The 26,665-nt window shown below is 41.9% G+C and overlaps 1 protein-coding gene across 1 annotated transcript in view; it reads right to left on the reverse strand.

Annotated features, from left to right (window-relative positions):
- The window catches only part of FAT3 (FAT atypical cadherin 3), a 605,429-nt gene that overhangs the window by 59,357 nt on the left and 519,407 nt on the right, over window positions 1–26,665 (reverse strand). Inside the window, exons 11-13 of the mRNA XM_058545418.1 lie at window positions 23,438–23,634; window positions 21,981–22,134; window positions 19,453–19,686 (exon numbers count right to left, since the gene is read on the reverse strand). Coding sequence (XP_058401401.1) covers window positions 19,453–19,686; window positions 21,981–22,134; window positions 23,438–23,634 — 585 coding nt within the window. The remainder of the gene's footprint in view (window positions 1–19,452; window positions 19,687–21,980; window positions 22,135–23,437; window positions 23,635–26,665) is intronic.

Genomic DNA, 26,665 nt, shown 5'->3' on the forward strand with positions numbered 1-26,665 from the left:
AGGTTTTCAAACCATACACATTCCCTAAGGATTTAACTTCTACTCCCAGCATATGGAACACCACTCTTACCAAAAATAAGATGGGACAGGATGGGAAATTCATGCAGCATCTTTCATCTGAGTATCTGCTGACAACCACAAAACCCACTTCCCTGATGCATAATCCGAGGGCTGAGGATTTGCCTGGAACCACTAGCATTTTTAGGTGAACACGAGGAACGAAGTCCTGTTTTTCCTAGGCTCCTTGCTCAATCCCCTTAAGGATTCCAGGAGATCTGCTCTGGACATGGTTCCTCTTCGGGTCTGAAGTTCATTTAGGAAGAAGGTAATTTCTGACTCCCTGTTCTAAGAGCCATGGCGCTCCAACCAGCTGAGTTAGAGAGGGAGGGGTTGGGTTTGCACACTGCTGCTCTCTGGGGCAGGAAGGCCTAAAAGGAAGGTGATTTAGTGGCTACCTGTGTTTCCTTCACGGGACATCACTAAAATCTAATTAAAAATGTCACCTGTACTCCCGGTCTGCCGCTTTCTCTTCAAGCCCTACTCGGAGGCACTGGGTTCTGCTCAGATCCCCAAGCACGAGATGCCATGTTCTCTGAGCTTCCTGCTCAGCTGGCCAGCCCTGTTGTTGGATCTCTGCATTTACAAGGCTGACATTAATCAGACACACAAAGACCGTGGCTCCCCTCCAGGCAGATTCTGTTAATTTAAACTTGGTGACAGAGTTTTTCTGCTTTACCACAGCAGAAAACCATCCCTTCCCCTGCAAGTTGCTGATCCAATTCCCCTCACCTCCCCATACATTTTGCTTCTAACAGTATCTTGGGCATTCACACCAGGAGGATTTGGGAGATTTATTGTTTACCTCTCTTTTCTGTTACCAATCAGACTGATATGGAAGCAAGACTAGAAAAGGTGGCGGGGGCATCCAAACCAAGAACCCTGCTAAATAGTATCACTTATGATTTGGTAGCTCTCAACAAAAGAGCAGGATATATTTTTGGAACATATTAAAACTCCAATGTAAACACAATTGCAATGGATTTCAATGATTTCTAGAAATAATGTCAGATGCGTAAATGCCAATTTGGAGGCAGTACATTTGGTGTAGCACTTGGTCTTTGCTGTGTTACCAGGCTATGGGGTGCTGTCTTCGTTAAATGAATGCAGGTCACGTCACTAAAGTGGAAACTTTCTATCTAAGGGCATTTGATAAATGCCATCCTTCAAATCACCATCCCTTCACTATGTACCCAGAGGAAAAGATGAACCTGAGCAGAAGACTCGATTGCTAATTGGTCTAACGCTCTTACCACATGTCACGATGTGTTATATGAAGGTATAACATTAATCCATCCGTTTGCGTCTGTGTTTTTAAGTACGTAATTCTCTTCTCCAATTTGACCCTAATTTAATGAGGACAGAGCTACTTAGCTTCTTAAAATGCTAAAATGCCAGGCTACCAGGAGAAGTATGACTTTCATTGCAAGTGAAGTTTCTGCACGTTAACTGTGACAAATGGAGCAGACAGGCCTTCAGAGGATTAAAATCAAGCGAAAAGAGAATGATTAAAATTTCTATTTGATCAAAGGAAGTAATAGGTAGTGGCATTGTGTGGAGTGAGGTTGGAGGAAAGAAATAGCACATAGAGATCCCCAGTAAGGAAGGCTGTGAAATGCAGGGGTGGGTTGCCAAGGGCATGCGTATTCCCTCCCTTGGAAGGTTTCTAAATGGAAGCTAGGTTCCTTTCAATTCAGTCAAATGGAAAAATGGACTTTTTGGACATGGGACTATACAAACTTCTCAATGCTTTAAAAAGAAGGCAATGGTCCAGTCCTGGAAGACAGGAGACCTTGCTTCTAGCCCATGATCTGCCCAAACTACACAGCGTACCTGGGCAAGTCACTTAACTTCACTGGGTCTCAGGCCTTTTCATTTTTAAAATGACAGAACCCAGGCCAGTTGAGGTTTAAGATGATCTTCCAGCATTACGCTTCATTTCCAAATTAAACTAATGGAGCCAGTTTCATTTATATTTCCAAAGGACTGTGCCCCTGCCCTCCAACTAGTCATTAAGTTGCTAGACCTTGGCTTAAGTAGGCTAGCATCACCATAGAAAAAGTCCAAATTAAGCCTGATCATGACAAGCTATTGGAATCTTCTGGATAGGAAGAAAACTTCACACAGCAGATTCACAGCATTCAGTTAAATGTTCAGAGTTCACACATGCAGGTTACAGCAAGGCTTTCAGACCTCAGTGAGAAATAACACCCACTACTAGGATCACCCCCAAGGATCTAACCCAATGTTAGAAGAACTCAGCTTTGTATTTGAGATTGTGAAAGGTGTTAGAATCAGCACCAAAACCGAATAGCGAGAGTGGTCAACACGGCAAGTACCTTGAGATTTTTTAACCTGATCTTTAAATGTTTTCTCCCCTTCTCCTAAGATCAAGCTCCCTAAGCTTAAGGAACCTACAAGAGCTCTGTTATGCTTGCTTTAGGGTTTTATGTTGGCAGCTGCTTTGACTTTGTCAGGGCAGGACCTTGACTGTGACATTCACAATGTACCCTCCAGTAACTGCACAGGATCTGCCTATAGGCAGCATGCAAAAAATGTGGGCTGTACTAAATTGCTGTAAAGTCATTTTTATAAAGGGGTTTGAATTTTTATGGAATAGAGTCTGGGGAAGAAATAATTTGAAACAATCTCAACAATCAGACTCTACTAACACTTTCAATTTTTGTTCTAATCACTTATTTTTTAATGAACTTGATTGATATATTGAGGTATCATAATTTATGTACAATAACGCGGACACATTTTAAGTGTCCAGCTTATAAATTCTAACATACATATACCCCCATGGAACCACAGCCCTCATCAAGATATAGAACATTTTAATCACTCCTTAAATTTCCTTCATGTCCCATTGCAGTCAGTCCCCTGATCGCACCCCCTAGGCAATGTAATAACTTGTTTTTGAACCAATACTTTCTTCTGCCTTCATTAATGCCTATTCATCAGTGCTTGAAATCCCACAAGTATATTTAGATTTCACAGTCTTTATGACCTAGGCTTGGTGATTAAGGCACACTCTTATTTAAGCTATAGGGATTATCCTTCGAAGAAAAATGATAAACAAAGCTTTGGTTCTTGAATATGCGATTGGGTTCCTTTGAGACAGCCTTATCCTTAAAAGACAGTAGTTACTTTTGAGAAGTGCAAGAGTTCAGTCTTTCTCACAGGAGACACTGGCTATGACCCTTCCATTTAATAAGAGTTTGCCAAGTGCCACCTGTTGGATTACTCTGGGCACTGCATCGAGGGGAAGTGGAACCCAAAAGACATCATTCCTAACCCTAGGCACTTAGCAACTTGATGAGGAATTACTTAAACTAGATAGTTTAGAGTTTGCTGTATGTCTTCCACCAATTTCCCTTTCCCATCTGAACTGGAATGTCGGGTTCTTTTGATTCTCTCTCTGAACTATCTCTTGAATGTCTTGTGGCCAGGTCTCACAGCCAGGTGAGGCTCCTATTCTCTCTCACCTAGACAGTTGCAAGAGACTCCTAATTGCAAACTGCCTCAGACTCTAGCCCCTCCTGGCCAGACTTAACCAGGGTTAAGTTTCTAAAACTCTGGATCCAGTCCTGCCTCAGCTGCTCAAAATGGTCACCGACTTCCCACTTCTTACAGTCAGAAGCAAAAGAATTTGAGAATGCCTTTCTAGTCTTTGAAGTCTCATCCCAACCCACCCTCTCAGTGGCCTCTCCTGCTCCACTTCCCCTGTGTACCGTCTACTGTAGCTACTCTTGAAGACACCGTACATATTTAGTCCTCTAGGCCTTTGCTTGTGCTTTTCCTTCTACTCAGAATGTTCTTTTCCCCTCCTTCACTTGTCAAAATCTGACATATTCTTTGCAGGGTCTCCTCTGGGGCAACTTCCTTAATTTCTCCAGTTACTCCCTCTCTGTGCTCCCCTAACATTATTTTTTCATTATCATTAGTTATATTTAAGTCTGCTCTCCCATTAGATTAATGTATCTTTTAGGCAGAGGGACTGTGTCTTATTATCTCTGTACCCGAGGACTGAGCTCAGGGCCTGGCACACAGTCAGAGAACAATGAAGGTTGAACAGCAGAAGAAACAGCCAGGGGAACATGGTAAGTGCACGAGCGTGCTAACGTAATGAATTTGGTGATATGTGTTCTGCACACACATGCCCACTGCAAAAGCTTGTGTTAAAAGAACTGAAGAACCTCAAAAGGGTGCAACACAGAGAAGTCAGGAATATTTAATATTAAAAAGGAACATGAAAAAATTCATAGATATATAAAAAGATATTGCTAAATATATGTTTGCATTTGTGGAAAAAACTGGTAACTACCCAATTTTCTAAGTATGAGGACTGGTTGAATAAATTATAGTACACTCATACCACAGAATACTATATATATATCATCATATAAAAGTGTAAAAAAACATATAATGACATGGAAATATGTTTGCAAGCTAGTGAAAAAAGCAGGCTACAAAACAATATGTAGTTTATGAGCCCAGTTTTGTAAATAAAAAAGGCAGAGGGACTTCTATTAAAATGGCAACAGTGGTTAGAATTGACTGGTTTTTTTTTTTTGTTGCCTATCTTTCTAGATTTTACGTAGTAGACACAGACATGTTTGTAATTAGTAAAAGAACTATTATAAAAATCATATACATGGAAAATAGTTCTTTAACATCAATTTTGGAGAGCAGTCAAATTTTCAAGTTATTTTCCAGGCCGGTTTAATTCTCGATGTACATACCATTTGAAACAATTGTAGAAAAATATACTTACCTATTATATAAGGATCCTTTTTCCGGATATTTCCATTCCTCATTTTAGTTTGTGCTCAGAAAGACACTGACTTTACTTAGAAAATCATCTTTTTGTTAAAGGTCTCATTTTAAAGTTATTTCAAGGGATACATTTTTAAAACTGCCTTTTACACTTAAATTAAGCTGTAGAAGAAAATGGCTAGCCTAAAATTCTCCTCTCATTGTTTGTGGGAGGCAAGTAAAATCCTATTACCTTGAAAGAGCTCAAACTGACTGCTCTTTTTTATCTTTAAAATATGCCTTTGGACGATACGAAATAAAACAGAAAGTTGCCATGAGGAGGCCCGTAGAATTGCTATTACTTTTCAAGTTAGACATGACTTTTAAGTAGACTCTGTATTTCTGTTTTACGTGTCTTTTAAAAGTTTTTCTTTGGGTGATGACTAAAGCTGACACATTCCGAAGGGTAAAATACCAACTCTTGGGGTTAGTAGTTCCTTGGCTTTTTGAATAGTCAAAAAAAGACAGGAGACAGCACCAGTCACAGAGTCAAGGAGATGCTGACTATACCATAAACCTCCTGGGGACTTGCCAGTTGGCCTGGCACCAGCTCTGCTGAGTAGGATTGGCTACATGATTGTGAGGTCCCAGGCAACACAAAAATGAAGGACCCTTTGTTTAAAAAATGTTAACAACTTCAACACAGCCATCACAGAGCATTAAACCAACATGAAGCCCTTCTAAGCAAGGGCCCTGTACAACTGCAAAGGCTGCACACCCAGAAAGCTGGTTTCCTTGCTGAGCAAGACTACGTTCTGACCGCAAAAGCTACAGCTCATCTGGGTATAAACACTTTCAACCATCTATGGCTTGGCACTTTGGTAGGCCCGGGATAGTCAAGTATGAGTAAATTAAATCACCAATTAAGTACTCAAAACTCCATCTCTATTGGTGCATAGAACTTCTATGCTGGACTGCTACCCAACAATAATACTAAAAATGTTTCTGAAGTGGGGTCATTAGGTATGGTCGTTGGATCAATTCATCTATCCATCCAATAAATACTCATAGGATTTCTTCTGTATGGCAGGCATGGGGGATGCAAAGAAGAATGAGTCACAGCACCTCGACTCTCAAATGCTTCCCATTTCTCAGGAGACAAACATGTATACAGTTGATTGTTGGAGAGAGGTGGCCAAGGGAAGTTTTCCAAAGGAACTGACTTGAGTCATGAAGGAAAGACATGAATTGTTAGGAGAACCAAAATGGAAAAGTGACAAGAAGAAAGGACATTTCAGGTGATGTGAACACACGTGAAGCTAAGAAAGATGAAATTGCTGGGGTAGGGTAATGGGATCAGTATTGCTAAATTATCAGTGTAGAATGGCAGAAGCTAAAGCTGTCTATTTTCAGAGCCACTAGCAAATTACCAAAGCTGTTATAAACAATTATAGCTAGAGTAACTGGGCATAAGTTAACGGATAAATTAGCAGAGAGGGAAGAAAGAAGATTGGAAGGAGTGAGTTGGAGAGGGTGTGTGGGTGGGAAGCATTTCGTAATATGTGAGAAGTTATTTAAAGAGCTCCCCAGCAGATGATGGACAACATAATTGTGCCTGTCACGGAGGCTTCACAAGGTGAAGTGATAGCGTGTATCCTGTGGCAAAGCTGATAAGCACACTCCACCAAGCCTCAACATACTCTGCAGAGACAGGAAACCCAAGCTGGGGTCCTTGGATTCTGTACAAGATGCCCAAGGGTAGGTGGAAATTCCCCCAGACACTCTAGCACTGCCTTAAACCCATCATCTGCATTGCTGTGTGTTGGATCAGTATTGATCCAGTTGAGTAGCTCAGAGGCATTATCAACCCATGGCATCTATCAATGAGGCAACGTGTGAATAGGTGAGCTCATGTGAATGGATCATGCGATCAACTGCTAGAAATTGGAATTCCCTGTCCATGGGTGATGCTAAAATGCTTTACCAAGATATCCCTTTCTGAAAGGAATTAGGTGTTTCATTTGACAATTGATGTTTTGACTTCAACTTGGAAGAAATTGGGTTTTAAAAAGAGTAATAATAACAACTTACATGTGTCAAATGCAAAGACTCCTAAACCAGGCAAAGCATCATAGTCAACTAGAAGAAAAAAATACATCCAGCCCTATCCCAGACTTTCTGAGTCAGATTTTGGAGATGGCGTCCTGGCCTGTTTGTTTATTTTTGTCTGTTTATTTTTATTTTATTTTATTTTTTTTGTGAGGAAGAGCGGCCCTGAGCTAACATCTGCCAATCCTCCTCTTTTTGCTGAGGAAGACTGGCCGTGGGCTAACATCCATGCCTATCTTCCTCCACTATATGTGGGACGCCGCTACAGCATGGCTTGCCAAGCGGTGCGTTGGTGCGTGCCCGGGATCCGAACCAGCGAACCCTGGGCCTCCGCAGCAGAGCGCGCACACTTAACCACTTGCGCCACCAGGCCGACCCCATGTCTGTTTATTTTTAAAAGATCCCAAGGGGATTCTGATGCACAGTCAGGGCTGATAACCAGTTTGTCTGATTTTTGTGCATTATTTTATCTCTGCTGCTGGATCCTGGAATTTGGGTGCAGGTGGTCTGTAGGGCCCTAATCAACGGAAGGGTCCTATTTTCTTGGACTGGGGGTAGTGGTGGTGGTCATTTTGTATTTCCAAATTAAGCCTTGTGAGACAGAAGACATTCACATGCTCTCCAGTGGAACTGGAGAGAGGAATTTCCAGCCTTTGAGGATTGCTACATGAGGAAGTCCAGGCTGTGTGTGTGAAAGCTCCTGGAAGAAGGAATCCATACATGCACTAGACATGAAGTTAGGGAACTTAGGTGGAATGTCTAATTTAGTTCTCTGAACAACTTGGCAGTTCAACAGACATAATTCGAGCATGTACCGGGTGGCTAGTGCCATGCCAGTGATGGCGGCACAGAGGCAAACAGGCTGTGTGTTCCAGCCTGTTCCTCCAGGAGCCTGTGGGCTGGTGGGTAAACAAGAAATTAATATCTCCATTTTTCCAGGGAGGAAGTGGAGGTTCAGAGAGGTTGGGTAACTTATTTAAGGGCAGAGAGTAAGCGTTGGAACTGGAATATTTAATCTGGTCTCATCCTAAAGTCACTGTGTGATATCGTTTCCCAAAGTGACAGACAAATGTGACACAGAGATGTTGGGGTGTCATGGTCCACCATCTAGCCACAAGTACTCCAGAAGGCGTCCTGATGCTGGTGGAGGTAAAGAATTCAGGGAGGGGCTTATAGGACCCTGGAGCCCTTTACTCAGGAACTCTATCCATTTAACAGATGCCTTGGGAGAAGTCACTTAACCTTTTGAACCTCAGTTTCTCCATCTGCAGGTGGGAGTATCAAGAGCTGTTCTTGCCGTAGTAAAATTACATGTTTAAGTGTTTTGGGATCTCAGGAGAAAAGCTTCAAACATAAGACGATATTTTTTGATATCTATAACAAAAGACTTCAACCACAACGTGCTCCAAAGAGTCGCTTGCATCTCTCAGTCTTTAGGGGGATTATTTAATTGTTATGGACATTTTAATAGTCCCTCAGCTGCCTTCAAAGATTTAATATTTCAGAGAATAACAGAGCTTTGGGGAAGAAAAAAACATATTAAATCAATGGCCTATGCAACTTAGAGGTAACAATTTCTAAGGTGTTAGGAAAGATACAGAATATACTATATTTAAGAGCTGACAGGCTGAAATCAGAACTGAATATCTCTTGAAACATCTTCTAGTAGAAATTACTAGAGTATAGAAAAGAGCATTGGACTTAGATGTCAGGATACCCTCCTTTTAGATCCAGATCTGCCACAAACTAAATCATCTTGGGTAATTCTCTTTGTTCCTGAGCTTCAGTTTCCTCTTCAAAAAAACAAGGGTTTGACTGGATTTTTTTCTCAGCAGTGGTCACATCCTAAGACCTACTAGGACTATAATTCACAGAGGAAGTGGGCCTAGCGCCCTACGGAGGATCCACAAATCCACGAGAGCAGCAACAGGAGCAGCCAACAGCTGCTCACCCGCTGTCCAGGTCAAAGCAGCTGTGTTCCCAACTTGGCTGAACTGCTCCTGCTTGAGGGTGGGCCCTGTTTTGATTGCCACTGATCTGCATGAGAACCCTTCTTCCTCACAGAATGGAGCCTGTGGAAGGATAATGGCTATGGTAGGGGATTCTTAAGGATATATAGATAAAATTCAGGATGACCATGAACTTGCATTAGTGTATTAGTTCTCTCTTGCTCCATATGCCAAATTACCCCAGAACTTAGCAGCATAAAACAACAGATATTTAGTATCTCACGGTTTCTGTGGGGCAGGAATCTAGGCATGGCTTAAGCTGGCTGTCTATGGCTCAAGAGTTCTCATGAGGTTTCCGTCAAGCTGTCGGGCAGGGCTGCAGTTTCATCTGAAGGCTCAAATGGAGGTGGGGGTGTGGGTCCATTTTCAGGCTCACTCATGTAGTCATTGGTAGGCCTCAGTTCTTTGTCAGGTGGGCCCCTCACAGGACTGCCTCATAATATTGTAGCTCTCTTCTCCCAGGTAAGCAATCCGAGAGAGAGTGAGAGAAAGTGCTATGAAATGAATTGTGTCACCCCCAAAATTCATATATTGAAGCTCTAACTCCCAATGTGACTATATTTGGAGATAGATCTTTTAGGAGGCATTAAGGTTAAATGAGATCATAAGGGTGGGGTCCTCATCCAGTAAGGTTGGTGGCCTATAAGAAAGGAAAGATAGAGAAAGCTCTTTTTCCACTGTGCTCACCAAGGAAAGGCCATGTGAGCACACAGAAAAAAGGTTGCCACCTGTTAGCCAGGAACTCAACCTCACCAGAACCTGGCCATGCTGGCACCCTGAGCTCAGACATCCAGCCTCCAGAACTGTGAGAAAATTTATTTCTATTGTTTAAGCTACTAAGTCTATGGTATGTTGTTATGGCAGCCAAGCAGACTAATACAAAGAGCACACCCAAGAGGGAAGCCACAGTCTTTTTATAACCTAATTTCAGAAGTGATATCACCACTTCCACCATATTCTGTTCATCAGAGGTGAGTCAGTAAGTCCAGCCCACTGGTGTGACTACCAGGAGATAAAGATCATTGGGGTCATCTTAGAGGCTGCCTACCACAGAAGGGGAAAATTTTACATCTTTATTTTCATAAACCTCTCACTGAATTTAGCATCACATTCAATGATAAACGTAGGCAACACATCACTGTAGTATGAGCAGCACCTGTGACTTGTAACCATTAGAAATCACAGCTGTTTTCACATTATTTCACAGTTGTTGCACATACCTCTGCTTAGCACTATTCCCAAGTATGGAGGTTATTAGATCTACGGTGCTAGATCTTATTATTTAATATATTAAAGCAGAGATTCATATTACCATACAACAACTTAAAAAAAACCTTTGGACAAATCTATTTTATTCATAACCTTTTGTATTTTATTTTAGTAATTATAAAACATTATCCTGAGAAGGGATCTGTAGGTGTCACCAAACTGTCAAAGTATTCATGACACAAAATGATGTGTCTTTTCTTAGGAATTCTTGCTTAGGCAAGCAAGAATTCCTAAGCAAGTGGCTCTCAAAGCCTGGTCCTGGAAACAGCAGCATTAGCATCCTCTGGGAATTACTCTGAAATGCAAATGATCAGGTCCCCTCCCAGACTCCTGCATCAGAAACTCTGGGTGCGGAGTCTAGCAATCTTGGCTTTAATAAGTCCTGTAGGTGATTTGGATGCACAGGAAAGTTTGAGAACCACTGGTCTAGAGTTTCTCATTCAGAGTCTGCATTTCCAACAAGCTCCCAAGTGACACTCATACTGTCGGTCCAGGGAACACTTTTTAAGAACCACTGCCCTTGACTAAAACGTAACTATTAGCTGGATATCTATCTGTTAATTAACCGTCTTTTGGCTCTGCCATTAACGAGCTTGCAGTTCAGGGCAAGTTAACATCTCAGAATTTATTCATATGTTAAATAGAATAACAACAAAATATACGCCAACTTGAAGAGTTGTGAGAAGGGGAAATATTGTATCTGCAGTGCTTGGCACAGTGCTTGACACGTAGCAGAAGCTCAAAAAGCAAATGTTATTAGCCATACTATGATTATTATCATTTAAAATTCTTACTAAGCACCGATCTTGCCTTGGAGGGTTTAAGAGCAGTAGAGAAGAGACATGCAAGTGGTTCCACGTCAGGAGGGTCCCGAGGCGCTGCGGGAGCTTAGAGCAGGGAGATCTAACTGCAAAGAGGGCCAGTTTGGCCTTAGGTAGTTCACTCCTTTCCATTCACTCTTGGGCAAGCCTCACACTGACCCTTTGAGATTGGCAAAGCAAGCATTACTATTGTCATTCTCACATTATAAAAGAGGAAACTGAATCTGAGGGAGGCCAATGACTGGCCCAAAGCCACACAGCTCGCACATAGCACAGGGCAACCAGGGCTTTTCCCATGCCCATGTGGCCTCTTGATCAATGTGGTTACTAGGAGTTGCATCCCTTAGGGACATTTGGGGACATCCCCATGACTTGATCTGCAGGGTCCAAAGGTGGCCAGGGTGCCAGCTCAGCTGGGGTATGAGGCTGCAAAGAAGCTGTCCACTTGGGAACTCCTAGAAGGGAAAAACAGCAGGCTACCTGCGTGCCTCCTTGCGGGATACATGGATACAGCCACCTCCTCCTGATTCCACAGACTGTCCCTCCTCCCTGTCCCAAACACCCAGGTGCCGAAGGCAGTGGAAAAAGGTGTTTCAGAACTTACCTCCTCTGTCTGGTATGACTTTTTTTCTTTTGCTTTTGGGGCCCAGTGCAAAGGTAACATATTCAGGAGCTAAGTCCTCCAGAGAGGACATACCGAATGTATATTTGTTTCCTCCACGAGACCAGAAGCTGACGATGGAAGATTTAAAATCTAACACCATCGCACGAGTGGAAACTTTGCTTTGACCATCAAATCTGAAGTTAAGTGACAGCCCCACGTGTAGACCAGTGGTTTTGATTCTTGCACATTGGTGTCAATGACACTCCTTCAGACTTTGTTCCAGGAAAATGCAGAAAACTGCTAACCCAGAGAACTCAACATGCTTTTTTGTCACAGTTGTGAGCTTCTGTGGACTTATCTCTTAGCTTTTCAAGTCTCTTTTCATGGCTCTCACTAAGTGGCAGACACTAAGACATTTATTGGCAGACGCTAAGGCTGGGAAGAGTCAGAAGAAGCAAGAAACAACTACATAGATTCATTTACAGTGGTTTGGTGAGAAAGATCTCTGTTTAACAATGTTCAGTGGTTATTTTTGTGAATATTCCTCTCAAAGAAATAATTTCCTCCTTCTTCATAAGGAGCTACGCTCTCAGAGCAAATGATGCGCCAGGTTACTGGGCTAGCCCCTCACTTCCTCTGACAAGATCTGGGCTTTAGAAAACCAAGTTCATTCTAGCTTCTGCCCTAGGACAGCACAGCACAGCAGTCATGATGCCATCTCCTTCATCAAACACTCAGAAAACATACCCCCCACATGGACAGCAAGCTTGCATGATTACAGGGAATGACAGTGAAAACTTAAGGATGCTGATGGCTGATGAAAAACACACGGGTAAAAATGGAAAAATTCTCTCAAGAGATAAGTTTTCTCTGTCTCTTCCTATTCTCTGTTAATATGAGGATCTAAGTATTAACTTTAGATGTAATGGCATAATTCTGGAAGACTCTGAGAGAGAATATCTCATATTTTCTATTAATGTAATTCACTCTGCTGATTTAAGCCCATGACATATCCACGTAACCTAGCACCTACAAAGCCCTCATATTCTCTTCCTTATTTCTTTTTTTTTTTGTTTGTTTGCTTTTGGTCAGGAAGATTCGCCCTGAGCTAATGCCAGTGCCAGTCATCCTCTATTTTATATGTGGGTCACTGCCACAGCATGGCTGATGACTGGTATAGGTTTGCACCCGGGGTTCTGAACCTGCAAACCCAGGCCACTGAAGCGGAGTGCCCTGAACTTAATCACTACGCCACAGGGCTGGCCCCTCTCTTCTTCGTTTCTTGTTGACTCCCTCTCATGTTTCCCCTAGCTCCTGAAATAAACTCCCTACACTCTCCTCAGAGCGCCCAGCCCAGCTGCTGCCATGTTAGTCTCCTTAGATGACAGAACCTCTTACCACATGGGGATGTCTGAGGCCAGATGTGTGTCGCACACTGGGTTATCATCAGCAACTCCCTCTTAGTTTCTTCTTTAGAGTTTCAGAGTTTTTCTTTCTGGTTCTCTCCTTCCTTTCATTTCTAAGATCAAGTGGACTCTCCATGTTGCTGAGGCTAACCCTTCTACCCACATTGGTAATGTCACTCTCTCCTGCCTCCTTGGGACCTGCTGGGGCAGTTGCCCGTTCCTGCTTTCATCATTGTGGCAGAGACAATGGGTGCTCACCAAATATCCCATGGCCTCCCCTACATTTCCCAGCCTGTTCTGACTAGTTCTGGGCAATAGACACTGACAGAGTAACGTGGGTCTCTCCCAGGCTGAGGCAGCTAAGAGCTAGCATGCCTCCTTCATCCCTCTCTTCTGCTGTGGTGACCTTGGGAACCAAAGGTCAAAAAGGTGGTGTTGACGAGATAGACCAGATCTCCAAGTCACCAGATGGACTCAAGCCAACCTGTACTTCACACGGGCAAGAATTAAACTTTTGCTGTGCTAAACAACTGAGTCTTTTTAAAAATTACCTCAGCCTAGTCAAGCCTATCCCTGCTAATACAATCCTCATCTCTCTCTCTTACTACTGGAAGTTTTTCTTCTTCTTGCCTATCCAAGTTCAAGCCCCAACCCTTAAGACCCAACTTAAATGCTAATATCACTTTGTGAATCCTTCCTGAGTTCCCCGACTTGAAAATTCACTGCTCACATTTTAATGTTCCCACAGGGACATGTGCTAGCATTTTACATGTGCTATCTGATTAATCCTTAAATAATCCCTACTTTTACAGATGCAACTCTCTTATAACATTTTTTACATCTTCTTTGAATGTTCATTTGTGCATGCCTGTTTCCCACTATGACTGTAAACCGCTTGAAGGCAAGACCTCCCCACTTTGTCATGATTAGCAAACTTGTTATCTTGACTTTTTCCTGAAGGTCTATACTTTAATTCCCAACGTGTCTTCAGTTTTCATCTTTCTCTCTATATCAGGTCCTACTTCAGGCCACCTATGCTATTTCTGCTCATGCAGCACCTTCACCTGGAGCCCAAGTCTGAAATCTTGTCTAGCCTGTCTATTTTGCCTGCAATCCAGTCAACTGCCAAAACTGACAGATTTCACACCTAAAATCTCTCTCTCATCTGCTCCTTCCTTTTAAATCCCAAAGCCACCACTCTAATTTTGGTCCTTGTGGTCATTCTCAATACCCTCTGAGGAGCTTTCCCCACCCTCATTTTAGAGGCTCCTATCAGATTAGCATTTCCAAAACCCAGAACTGGACTTCTTTTCTCAAAAAACGCTCCACAGTTCTTTTCTACCTATTTAAGCACACAATTCCTGGACTTTGCGAACCACCACAATCAGGTCTCAGACTACTTTTCTCATCTCATTTACCTCTCTCTGTCCGGGACGACATGATGTTCTCCCAACTATTTAGTTGGGTCCACGCTTTCCCAGCTTTATGACGTTATCCATCTGGTTCCTGTCTTCCTGAATGCCTTCCTACCTCTGTCTGCTGAAATCCTATTTATTTTAGGAGCTTGGCCTTTTATTTAAGGCATGTGTGTCTCTGATTCATGCCCTTCACTACTGCATATGACCCAAGGCTTGCCACTGCACATTCCTCATCTTTGAGAATCTTGCAATTCCTTCTGTAGGGCCTACTACCTAACCACTCATTAAATATCTGTTAAATTGAATGGAAAACAACTGTAATGTGTGTTACAAGCCTCTAAGTTCCTCTGAAATCCCCGAAAGAAGTTCCAAACCTTGCAGAAAATATTTTACAGGAAAGGAATAAGTGAGTTGCTTATTAGAACATTTCTTTGCTTTATGTCCCTGATCCACGAGAAGAAAAACAAGTCCTCTTGTATCTCAAATATCTGGAAATCGGCCTCTCAATACATCATGGACTACAGTATATTTTCCAGTGCAGATTTACATTTTATTTTCATGTCACTTTCCCTAAGATGGTTGTAGATTTTAGCTCTAATCTTCATGACTGCATATTCCCTTTCCCAGCTTAAAAAACCCCCTCAAAATTGGGAACCTGGAAACAAATCCTATCTCTAAGAGGTAGATCAAATCATAAGATATTGACCCCGAAGAGTAGTGAAACACAAGGTCTCCTAATCTTTACTGAAAAGATTAAATTTTTATAAATATTAGGTCATAAAGTCATGGAATTGAGGACATCACATTTTACAGGAAACCTAAGAATTTGATGATAAAATCTAGAAGTTGCCAAGCTATTTCATAGAACTCATAAAACGGGTGTTACGATTATCTTGTCCTCTTCTGTTTTTATTTTATTCCTGACCTAGATAGTTACTCTAACATTAAGTCTTGGTTCATTATGAATAATGAATTTGGCATAGGAAAGAGTTGTTTGGCTAAAAGCAATAATATTTTTAGAATTAGAAAGCCAGGATATGGAAGTTTAGCAAGTCATGTGTAAGAGCTTTGAATTCATGAAGCTATGGAATCAGATTGCCGATTAATACATAGTCCTTGTCTTTTCTCTGCAAGCTATAGTGACTTAGTATATGCTGTAGCCAAATGCTGGTGAAATAATTTATAAATTCAGGTGAAAGAATATGCTTAGGGGCTGACCCCATGGCCTAGTGGTAAAGTTCGGCATGCTCCACTTTGGCGGCCTGGGTTCAATTCCCAGGCATGGATCTATACCACTCATTGGCAGCCATGCTGTGGCAGCGAACCACATACAAAAAATAGAGGAAGATTGGCACAGATGTTAGCTCAGGGCTAATCTTCCTCAAGCAAAAAGAGGAAGATCGGCAACAGATGTTAGCTCACGGCGAACCTTCCTCAGGAAAAAAAAAAAGAATACACTTAAAAGAAGTTTCATGAACCAAAAAGCCTCATTATTTGCACAAATGTTCTTCACTAGGATCAATCAATTAGGCAACTTGGATGAATCTCAAGGGAATGATACTGAGTGAAAGAAGGCAATTTCAAAAGGTTACAGACTATATAATTCCATTTAAATAACATTTTTGAAATTAAAAAATTACAGATATGGAGATTAGTGGTTGCCAGGGGTTAGGGACTGGGAAAGATGTGCGGGAAGGACGTCGGTGTGGCTATGAAGGGGTGGCAGGAGGGAACCTTGTGGACAAATGTGGTGGTGGTTACATGAAGCTGCACAGGTGATAAAACTGCTTAGAATACACACACACATATGCCAGAATCTGATCGTGTACTTCACTTATGTGACACGTCATCATTGGGCGGGAAGTGCTGGGTGAAAGGTACGTGTGACCGCCTGTATATTTTTCTCAACTTCCTGTGAACCCATCATTATTTGAAAATAAAAAGTTTAAAAAAAATCACACATTTCCTTGTCATTTAGAGAAGGGGTTGTGAACGCCTGTGAGGACAGGCGGTAACAGAAACAACCGAAGTGGCTGGGGATCGGGAGGGTGAGGGCTGGCTCATATCAAGGAGGCGGCTGCTATTTAGCTTCTGCCATTGTGGGACGGTGCCTGGAATTGCTGAGTCTTCTCAGTGCTGTTGCTGTTTTTACAAAATGCCAGAAATGGAAATTTCTAATAAAAATCTCCTGACTTGTAAGTATTGACAACTAATTCAAACTTTTTTGAACACTGTATATAAGCCAAATTAAAGACACTAGAGGGATGGATTTAGTCTAAGGATTCGTGTGCAAACAGCCTCAGGTCAGAGGTTCAGTTTGGACCCCAGGTGAGTTGCCCACTCGACAACCTGGTAAACTTCAGTACACAGCTCACGCTTGTTTCTGGTCCCTTATGAAAGACCGAGAAATGGGTACTCCTGGGGAAGTAAGTGTTCTGACCAGGCTGCTAATGAAAATGGCATAAGCCGCCAGTCGCTGATACCCAGGGACTCTGGAGAATGTTGGTTTTGTCACAGCTCAGACTGATGCCACTGCTCCTGGAATCCCCCTGCAAGCTCTGACGGAGACCTTCACACCCACTTCCTCAGCGTGGTGCCTGGGACACAGTAGGCGCTCAGTTTGTGTTTTCAGAAGTGTTCATTTGTTCTTCCCCAGCTATTCTAGTTCTTTTATTTTATTTATTTATTATTTATTTATTTATTTTTGAGGAAGATTAGCCCTGAGCTAACATCTGTTGCCAATCCTCCTCTTTTTTGCTGAGGAAGATTGGCCCTGGGCTAACATCCATGCCCATCTTCCTCTACTTTATATGGGACGGTGCTACAGCATAAACGGTGCGTTGGTGTGTGACTGGAATCCGAACCTGTGAACCCCAGGCTGCCAAAGTGGAGCGTGCGAACTTAACTGCTGTGCCACTGGGCTGGCCCCTCAGTTCTTTTATTTTTTAAAGCTAAGTGAGTTCTACAAAAACTGAGAAAATGAACCAGAATCTGGTGTGCTATGCTAGAGTTTTCCAGATGCTGATACAATGGCCTGGTGAGTTCACTTTATATACAGGTGTCAGCAGCAGTTATATCTCTGTCTCTATTTGAAGCTCTGAATGTAAGCCTTTTGCTAACAGTGCAAATGAGCAGAGCGAGGTGCTGATAAGGTCCTTGTTCTGGGTTTGGTCCTTTAAAGACTTTTCATCTCTGCTCTGCTAAATGCCTAGAGTCTAGTCATCCCTTCTTCCCCAAATGCCAACCAGCTGTATCAGAAGTGAAAAGGAGGCGGGCCGGCCAGGTGGCATAGGGTTTAAGTGCACCTGCTCCGTTTCGGTGGCCCAGGGTTTGCCGGTTCAGATCCCAGGCGTGCACTGACATACTGCTTGTCAAGCCATGCTGTGGCAGCATCCCATATAAAGTGGAGGAAGACGGGCACAGATGTTAGCCCTGGGCCAGTCTTCCTCAGCAAAAAGAGGAGGATTGGCAACGGATGTTAGCTCAGGGCTGATCTACCTCAAAAGAAAAAAAAAAAAGAAGTGAAAAGCAGGACAGAGCTAACTGTATTCTTCACCACAGCCATGTCTATGAGTCAATAACATCTCCCCACTCCCACTGTCTGAAACACCATGTGCACTAATCAGACTCCTTCTGTCTCCAATCTCTAGAGCACATCCAATTCCTTCATAGAGGAACTGAGTAGAAAAATTCCAATTTTTAAAAATTGGAATTTTAATTTAATTTAAAATAAAAAAAAATTTAAGTCTTAAAATTTCATCAATGATCCACAGTCTCAAAGTCAAGTTTAAATTATTAAGAGATTCATTTGCATGATTTCTGTCCTCTTTTCCCCAAAAATCTTCTAGTAAGTGTCCAGAGAATGTTTGCTAATCCTCCTTTAAAAAAGAGTTTTTGTAGTTATTACATAATTATATATCAATAAGAGAGTCTTTTACTGTTTGCCATTTTTTTACCAAGCTTTATAATATGCAGACTTTTAAAAGGTTGGTTCTCAGCCTTGAAAATTATGCTAACGTGGTAAGAGCAATAATTCAAAATGTAGCCACTAATTTCTCTAAGGGGAAATATGCAGAGACGCTGGGCTCTACATTTGTTTTCAACTAATTATCATGTATTTACTTTTCCATTAGTCCAATAATTTTTCTTTCAATTCAGAATTAAGCAATAAGACACTGAATTATATAAAGGCCTGTTCAGCATAGCAGACACACCCAATCATTCCCTAGTCCTCTGATTTACAGCTCTTAGAATGCACAACCAAGAGGCTGTCTATATGCCCTCGTATTTATATTCCATCACGCAGTCACCTCAATAACTTATGCATTCTCAGAATGACTACCTAGCAATTAACTCCCGTCTTTTCTAACTCACCATCTCATTATGTAAAGTGGATTTGAACACAAACTTTATTAGCAACTTTGAATTCTAATTCCTTCTTATCTCTCCCACCCCCACCCTGCCTAGTAATGTCAGTTTATACATGACCAAAATACTCTGGAAAATGGCAGTTTAAAAAAAAGCCACATTGGACTGGCAGCACATTTAGTAATTGGTCTTTGCACTATGGGGCACTACAATAAATCAAGATTGTCATATTTCAGCTGAAGCATGTGATGCAATTCTTTACAGAAGTGGAAACGAATTCTCCCTGCTACACACAACAGCATTTTAACTATGTTCAGGAGGAATGGGCCAGTAAGAAAGCTATTATTTTTATTCTAAAGGTTAAAAAAAAATCCCCAAACCCTTTGTTAAAAGGTAAAGGAATTCATACTATCACTTCTTCAAACCCTAGAAAGAGGAGGGAGGACATCTTGCAGAGTTCTCTCATGCCTATGAAGTGCATCAGAGGAAGAGCTGAAACGTGGGTTAATGTACATGTTCTCATAAGGAACCAAGGTGGGCTGATCAAACTAAAAGAAAGGCAGCAAATGAAGATGTGTCAAATGCGTGAACAAGGAGACACCCCATCAGTGTAACTGACAGCTGACTTACCAACGTCGGGATCCGTGGCTTGAACTCTGGTCAACAGCGCCTTGGTGGCCGTGTTCTCATAGACACAGGCGTCGTAGTGGTCAGAAGAAAACACAGGGGGGTTATCATTCACGTCCTCCAGGATCAGGCGCACATCGGATTGGCAGAACCTGCCACCCCCGTCGGTGGCCCTGGCAATCAGGCTGTACACAGGGACCCTCTCACGGTCCAACTGAGCCAAGGTTTTTAACTCACCTGTGAAAATATATGATGGCACGGTTGGCCTGGCTTTTCAAAAACTGCCTTTCTTTGAAGAGCAGAGAATCAATTATTTAAAGAATCCCCAGTACAGAAAGGACCAATAACATTTGGCTCAAGTGCCTCATACTTTGAAAAATAGAGCAAATTCAAGTTTTTTAAGCATCAGGGAAAAATTTACAGGACTCTGGATGCAACAACAAACCAGCTGTATGATCTTCAAATTAATTAATCCCACCACGAAACCTCTGTTATCAAGGGTTCTTTCTTTGGGCTACACAGAGAAGCTCCGTACTTCTTTATACCTCTCAAGATCTGCTCTAGAGATCAGCTATGATTTGATTTCTGCTATATCTTCAGAAAAAGCATAGAAAATGGGATAGTTCTTTGATAGTCAATCATGCCAATAATCCATAGACCCAGGAGGGGCAGTCTCTTTGCTTCCAGATACTCAACATCTTTTTAGCCCATCTTTTAGAGGAAAATGAAATATTAAAACAGAGGATGACTTTAGCAGAAAGAAGTCTTGAAGGACTCCTACTGTGCCAGGGTGGACCCTACTTGCTGGATTGTGGAAGGGCCTGTGGTTGCTGGGAGAGGGTTCTGGTGGAGGAATACATGAGGAGCTTGGGACAGCAGCATGGAGGGATGTTATGTCTGCATTTTAACCATTGGAATAGCTGTACAGGTGCTGGGCATCAGCCCCTGTAGAGAGGTTTTTATTGTTGTTTAAGTTTCAACAGATAATGACAACAAGCACAGAGACAGACCTGAATACATGCTATTTGGTGAACAGTACGACTCATGAAATATTATTACTCTTAAATAAAAATAAAATTCATAGACATTATTTGGACCAAGCCATCTATACTTATAAAGCAATTCCTCCTATGGCTTCCCTGCTAAAGCCAGTTCTCAAACATAAGCTGGATCATTTCCCTCTCCTGCTCAAAAATGTCCAGTGGTTTTTCAGTTGGGTATTCAAGACCCTCCACGATCTGGCCTAAAGTTATTTTTCCCACTACTTTTTTCACTAGCCATTCTATAGCTCCTTTCACCAGTGACAATGTTGTACATGACATTACCTGGATGTGCCCTGCTCTCTGCTCATGCAGCCCCCATGGCCAGCAGTGTCCTTTTTTAGCTCCTAGAATCCTGGCTCAGTTCAAATGCCAGCTCTTCTTTAAAACAGTTTCCTTTTTTCTCTCATCAGAATATTAGCTACTTCTTCCTCTGTGCCCGGATATGACTCCCTTGATATCTCTCCTGGGCACTCATTTCATTCTGCCTTTCATTATTATTATTATTATTGGCTTACTGGTCTGTCTTCCCCACTGGGTTACAATATCCCTTGGGCGTGGTTTGTTTTGTTCATCTTGGAGTCCACCACAAATATCCCCAAAGTTCTTTTACGTCTACTACCTACTCAATAAATGTTAGCTATCGAATAAACAATCATCAGCCCCATACAGCCAAGTCATATATTACTATATAGCTCAGCGCTTTCCTGTAGGATACAGATGACATGGGAATGGGGCAGGGAAGAGATACTACCTTTTGGAGACTCAACAGCTATTGTTCACTCAGACCAACACCGCACTGGAAATATGCGAGCTATTTGATCTTTACAATTCATTTAAAAGTTGCCATTGGATGGACTATCCAATATACAACACTGAAATAATTTATTTCCATAGAAAAAATCTTTTCCATCAGCTCTGGCCTTCAATGCAGGCATCTGCCTTTAGCTTACATAACCTTTCACCTTATAAGTTTTACCTGTATATGTAAGCAAATCTGAGGGCTCATACCCTTGGAGAAACTAAGCAGGAATGTTTAATAAAAACCAAACAATTGTGTTAATAAGCATCAGGAAAGGACCCAAAAGGGACTTGAACAAAGAAAAACTCTCCTTACTATGCATTGCTGTCTGGTTTTCATGGCAATGTGCGTTTGTGGTGAAATCTTATATATAGTCTTTTTAGGACAGATGCCTTAATTCATGAACATGAGAAGCAGGAGGAGCGACTAGACACATCTGATTACTTGACACTGATAAACCTAGGTAAAGTCAGGGCAAGTTTTATAAGTTTATAAATAAAGTTTGTGTGTTCCAGAGCACCCATCATCAGATACCAAACGCAGCTAGGATTCTCTAGAGTCCAAGATAGCAGGACATCATATCAAGTCTCTTGTATACTAACTACCCACTAGTGATGAGACCACGTGAAAGTTGCACTTCTCTCATGGCTTAACGACGGCATTTACTCAAAGAATAAATTTCACCTTACCACTTTCTGGATCTAGAAAAAATTCATTGTTTCCAGATCCATAGAGTGAGTATCGTATATCTCCATTGGATCCAATATCGGCATCCTTAGCACTGACCTTCAGGATGATTTTATTTGATGGAATGTCTTCGGGAAATAATGCTGTATACGCAACCTAAGCAAAAGTAAAGAGAGCTAATTAAATCATCAGTATTTGTGGGGAAGTTGCCATGTTGAGCGTTATAAATTATTTCTTTAAAAATGCATTCATATAACAGCTTTTGCTATCTTTTTCCCTTCAGCACGGAACTATCTTACAATATATGATGAAACATAGTATATCTGCTGCCCCACCCCTCCCATGCTCATTCATTCAACAAATACTGGCTGAGCATCTACTATGTGCTACACAGTAGGTGCTAGGAATACAATGGTGAAGAAAACAGATAAAAATCCCTGCCCTGGTGGAACCAGGACACACATCACATATTGATCATGGTTCTCTTTTTCTGTTAAGCCTCAGTGAGTCCTTGGGACCCTCTGACTCTTTAAAGAGCCACCACTAACACTTGGCATTAGTATGAGAGATTAAATATTTGCAACACTTTTTTTTGTTCTGTGAGGAAGATCAGCCCCGAGCTCTCATCCATGCTAATCCTCCTCTTTTTGCTGAGGAAGACTGTCTCTGAGCTAACATCTATTGCCAATCCTCCTCCTTTTTTTACCCCAAAGCCCCAGTAGATAGTTGTATGTCATAGTTGCACATCCTTCCAGTTGCTGCATGTGGGACACGGCCTCAGCATGGCCGGAGAAGTGATGCGTCGGTGCGCGTCCGGGATCCGAACCTGGGCCGCCAGTAGCGGAGCGCGCGCACTTAACCGCTAAGCCACGGGGCCGGCCCACAACACTTTTCTAAGCTACAGAATACCAATACTGTCTCTTGGTCCACATGGTAAAGAAAAAGTAAATTAATCATGATTTAATTTCAGTAAGAAAGAATATAAACCTAGTCCTGGCCTCTTGCATTGGCTGTCATGTTTTGTACTGGAGTGGAAAGCCTACTCCATGAGGAACCTGGAGACCTGGGTCTATTACCAATATTGCCACTAACCAGCTATGTAAATTTAAACAAATGACTTATGCTTTTGAGTGGTCCATTTCTCTTTTGTGAAATCAGTGATTTAGACAGAATAAGTCATAAGGTCCTTGATGATTCCTTAAAAATTATTTAATTTTAAGACTCATGGTTTTGGTTTTGTTTTGGGCGGGGGCAAAATTAGGTACCTGATCTTGCTACCTGTTCCTTTATAACATTTCATCCCAGACTCCAACTCCTACCCTCTAATATTCAACTGGAGCTCACTAATCAAGGAGATAAGAGCAGAAATTAGCCTGGCCTTAAGAAGGAAAGTGAAATGGGTTTTGATTTAATTTTAGAAAAGAAGAGTAAGAGGCAGCAACGTATCTGCAAATCTCACCTGATCACACACTGGGCTGTTGTCATTCACATCACTGACAGTCACTTCCACCACGGCCTGTGTGACAAAGAGCCCGTCGGTGGCAGTGATATTGAGGAAGTAAATGTCTTGTTCTTCTCTATCTAGAGGTCTCTTCACATAGACCTTCCACTCACTCTGCACCAGGCCCAGGGCAAACCTTCCTCGAGGGTTCCCTCCTGCAGTGAAAAAAGAGTTTTTGAAGCTGTGCAATGGAATGCTTTGATCTACACCTACAGTGAGAGGCCTTGTGAGGTCATCCAGGTGCTCCTCAAACTGTATCATTTATGATACCGAAAAAAATTGATACATTCTTTTGATTCAACGGCAACAAAGCACGATATTTATATGCTTGGCTTGTGTGGAAGGTAAAACAGTAACTTTCCAAGAGAATAAAATGCACTTAGAGAAGCTGGAGATGATCTCCTGTTTAGTTCCCCTTAAGGACAATCAAATTCAGATTGTGAACAATCAATCCTCTTCTGGGGGATGATGCAACTGTCTTTCCACTTTGTCTCAAGAGAGGATGTAATACACTATAGCTCTTGTTACCAAGACAATTCCATTAGCTGTTGATTATGCGATCAAAGAAAGGCAGTCAGGTCTATTAAGGAATCTTTAATGAAGGCTTTGTCATACAGCTGCTCTCTTCTTATAAGGACTGGAGCGTGGGGGGAGAAAAGTTAGTGTGACAGAGGAAGACTCATTAGTATTAAATAGCCCTAACGAGGGGTCATTTAAGGAGCAGGTCAAAGATAAGCACGGCAATTAGATCAAATTTGTCAGAACGAAGCTGGGGAAAGCGGAAGAAAAGTAGAAGAGATGACGTGGAACAGCTTGTTATGCTGCTGAAAACACTGACAGTGGTCCCAGCAACATCACTTTCCTACATCATTGGAGAACAAGATAACGAGAGGGAAGAAAACTACCTTGACCTTCTAATCCCCAAGAGGGAGATAATGTTACTTCAAACATGGAGAAAGACTGGACAAGACAACCGGCAAGAAGCCAGGAATCCAGTTAGATCATCAACATTTCATTCATTTGGATCAACAAGTATTTATCACCTGCTCTGGGCCAGGCACTGTTCCAGGCAGTAGGACTACAGTAGTGGACAGAACTGACAAAAATCCCTGCTCTGTGGTGGAGCTCACATTCTAGTAGGGAAGACTGACAATAAACAAATAAATAAGGAAAGCATACTGCACACTGGCTGCTACTTTGTTGAAAAAGTGGAGCCATTCACTTTGTTACAATGAATATTTAAAAGAGCAGAGGGCAAAAATCACGGTTCTGCCAGAAGGATTGGGTGGGAAGTGGTGGACTGCACTCTCGATTATAAAGCATTGGGGGAGGTCAGTCTAGCGGCCTCAACAGTGTGAGGCAACCATGGAATAAATGGACCATATTTGGCAGACAGCGCAGAAAAGGGGAGAGCTGTACATTCCTCTAGGGCAGCGGTTCTCAACTGGAAGTGGCATTGTCCCACCTCCCCTCCCCAGGAACATTTGTGAAAGTCTGGAGACATTTTTGAATGTCACATCAGGGGTGGTGGTGGTGCTGCTGCTGGAATCCATCGGGCTGAGGCCAGAGACACTGCTAATCATCCTACAATGCACAGAACAGCCACCTACAACAAAGACTTATCGGGCCCCACATGTCATAGTGTCAAGAATGAGGAAACTGCTCTGGCGAGGCTTGGGGTCCTCCCTGGGATATCACTTTCCTCTGCCACTGGCTAGGATCCAACTATGCTTCAGTTGAATATTATTTCAGCACGCACAAATTTAACCTCACTATTCAATGCTTTAGGTGCAGACCCACACTGTTCTTTTGTTAAATAAAATGATTAATCGTCTTCTGTTAATATGAGGCAGCACAGCCAAGTTGTGTTACATCAAGAGCAAAAGTTAAATCTAATTAAAATCAGTTGGTGGTTGGCACTTTTTGTAGTAACAGTAGCTTTAAGCTACTCTGTTCTCATTACTTTGGTAAAGTCGACGGGACGGTCCCTTTAAATCATCCACTGAGAATTCAGAGACAATGCATAAATAATTAAAGCTGAGTATTTAGAATTCTTCCAAATGGAAAAGTATCCCCCAGAATGCCTAAAAAGCTTTTTGTCTGAAACTGAATGCAAATAAATCAAAGTGATGCTTTACTCACCTTTCTTTCTTTACCACTATCGCTCATGTCTTTACTGCAGAAATATACATTATAGTGAAAAAAAAAAACCCCAAATGGAAGGTATCAGATAAAGCATAAATGCATAGAGAGCTTTGAACAAAAAACATCGTCAAGAAAATAGTTCCATAAAGGAAAAGGAGAAGAATAAAGAGAAGTGTGGCAAACCCAAGCACTGACACACAGGCTCTCCTGTGGATCTTATTCTGCAGTGATTAATTAACTTTCTCACTAACATACTTAAGCAGATTCTGTGTCTTGAGGGCGTTCTAATTAATTCATTTTTCACTTTGAATAATGTAGTTTTTCTAAAAGGAAGCCAGCAGACTACAAGTATTGATGGATTCTTTAAAATCTTTTGGCATTTTGCTTATGTTCCGTCTTTGAATGTCACAACATCAAAATATTAGCTTTAAAAACTCCAAATAGTTTTTAGAAAGACTGCTCCCACATCACCAACTCTATCCTCTTTGCAGTTGAAGGCCAGTCACCCCCAGAAAGCTATTCCTGATCCGTGACACCCCTTCTTCACTCTGACATGAAATCCTTGGCCCCTCAGAACAATGGTGACATTTTTTGTACACTCTGAGTGACCTCATTTGTCTATCTTGGCTTTCCCGTTGAATCGCTACTTACTATTTGGAAAGAAAGAAAAGAGATCCAAGAAAATTGAGTTGTCAGCAGAAATACCCTTTGACTTGGAGTTATAACTTAGGAATTTTCAGCAAAATGTCAAACCATGCCCTCTAATTTGTATAACTGTGTACGTGTACGTGCATATGCATTTTTACTTCCAGGAGAAACTTGTAAGTGAAGCTTTCCAGAATCAAGTTATTTGTTTTCCTTTCTACTACAAAAAGTAGGAAAAAGGAATGTAGTTAAAAATATATCTGTCCACCAAAGAGAGCTGTTATTTTCATTTCTTCAGCTGAGACATGTGGCTGGGCTCCTTTTTAAATGACAAAAAGTGACACAAAGACTGGGTAGCAATCTGGGTAATCTGTTGCAGACAAACCAATGAATTCC

Source organism: Diceros bicornis, chromosome 7, assembly GCF_020826845.1.
Source record: "Diceros bicornis minor isolate mBicDic1 chromosome 7, mDicBic1.mat.cur, whole genome shotgun sequence".
NCBI lineage: Eukaryota > Metazoa > Chordata > Mammalia > Perissodactyla > Rhinocerotidae > Diceros > Diceros bicornis.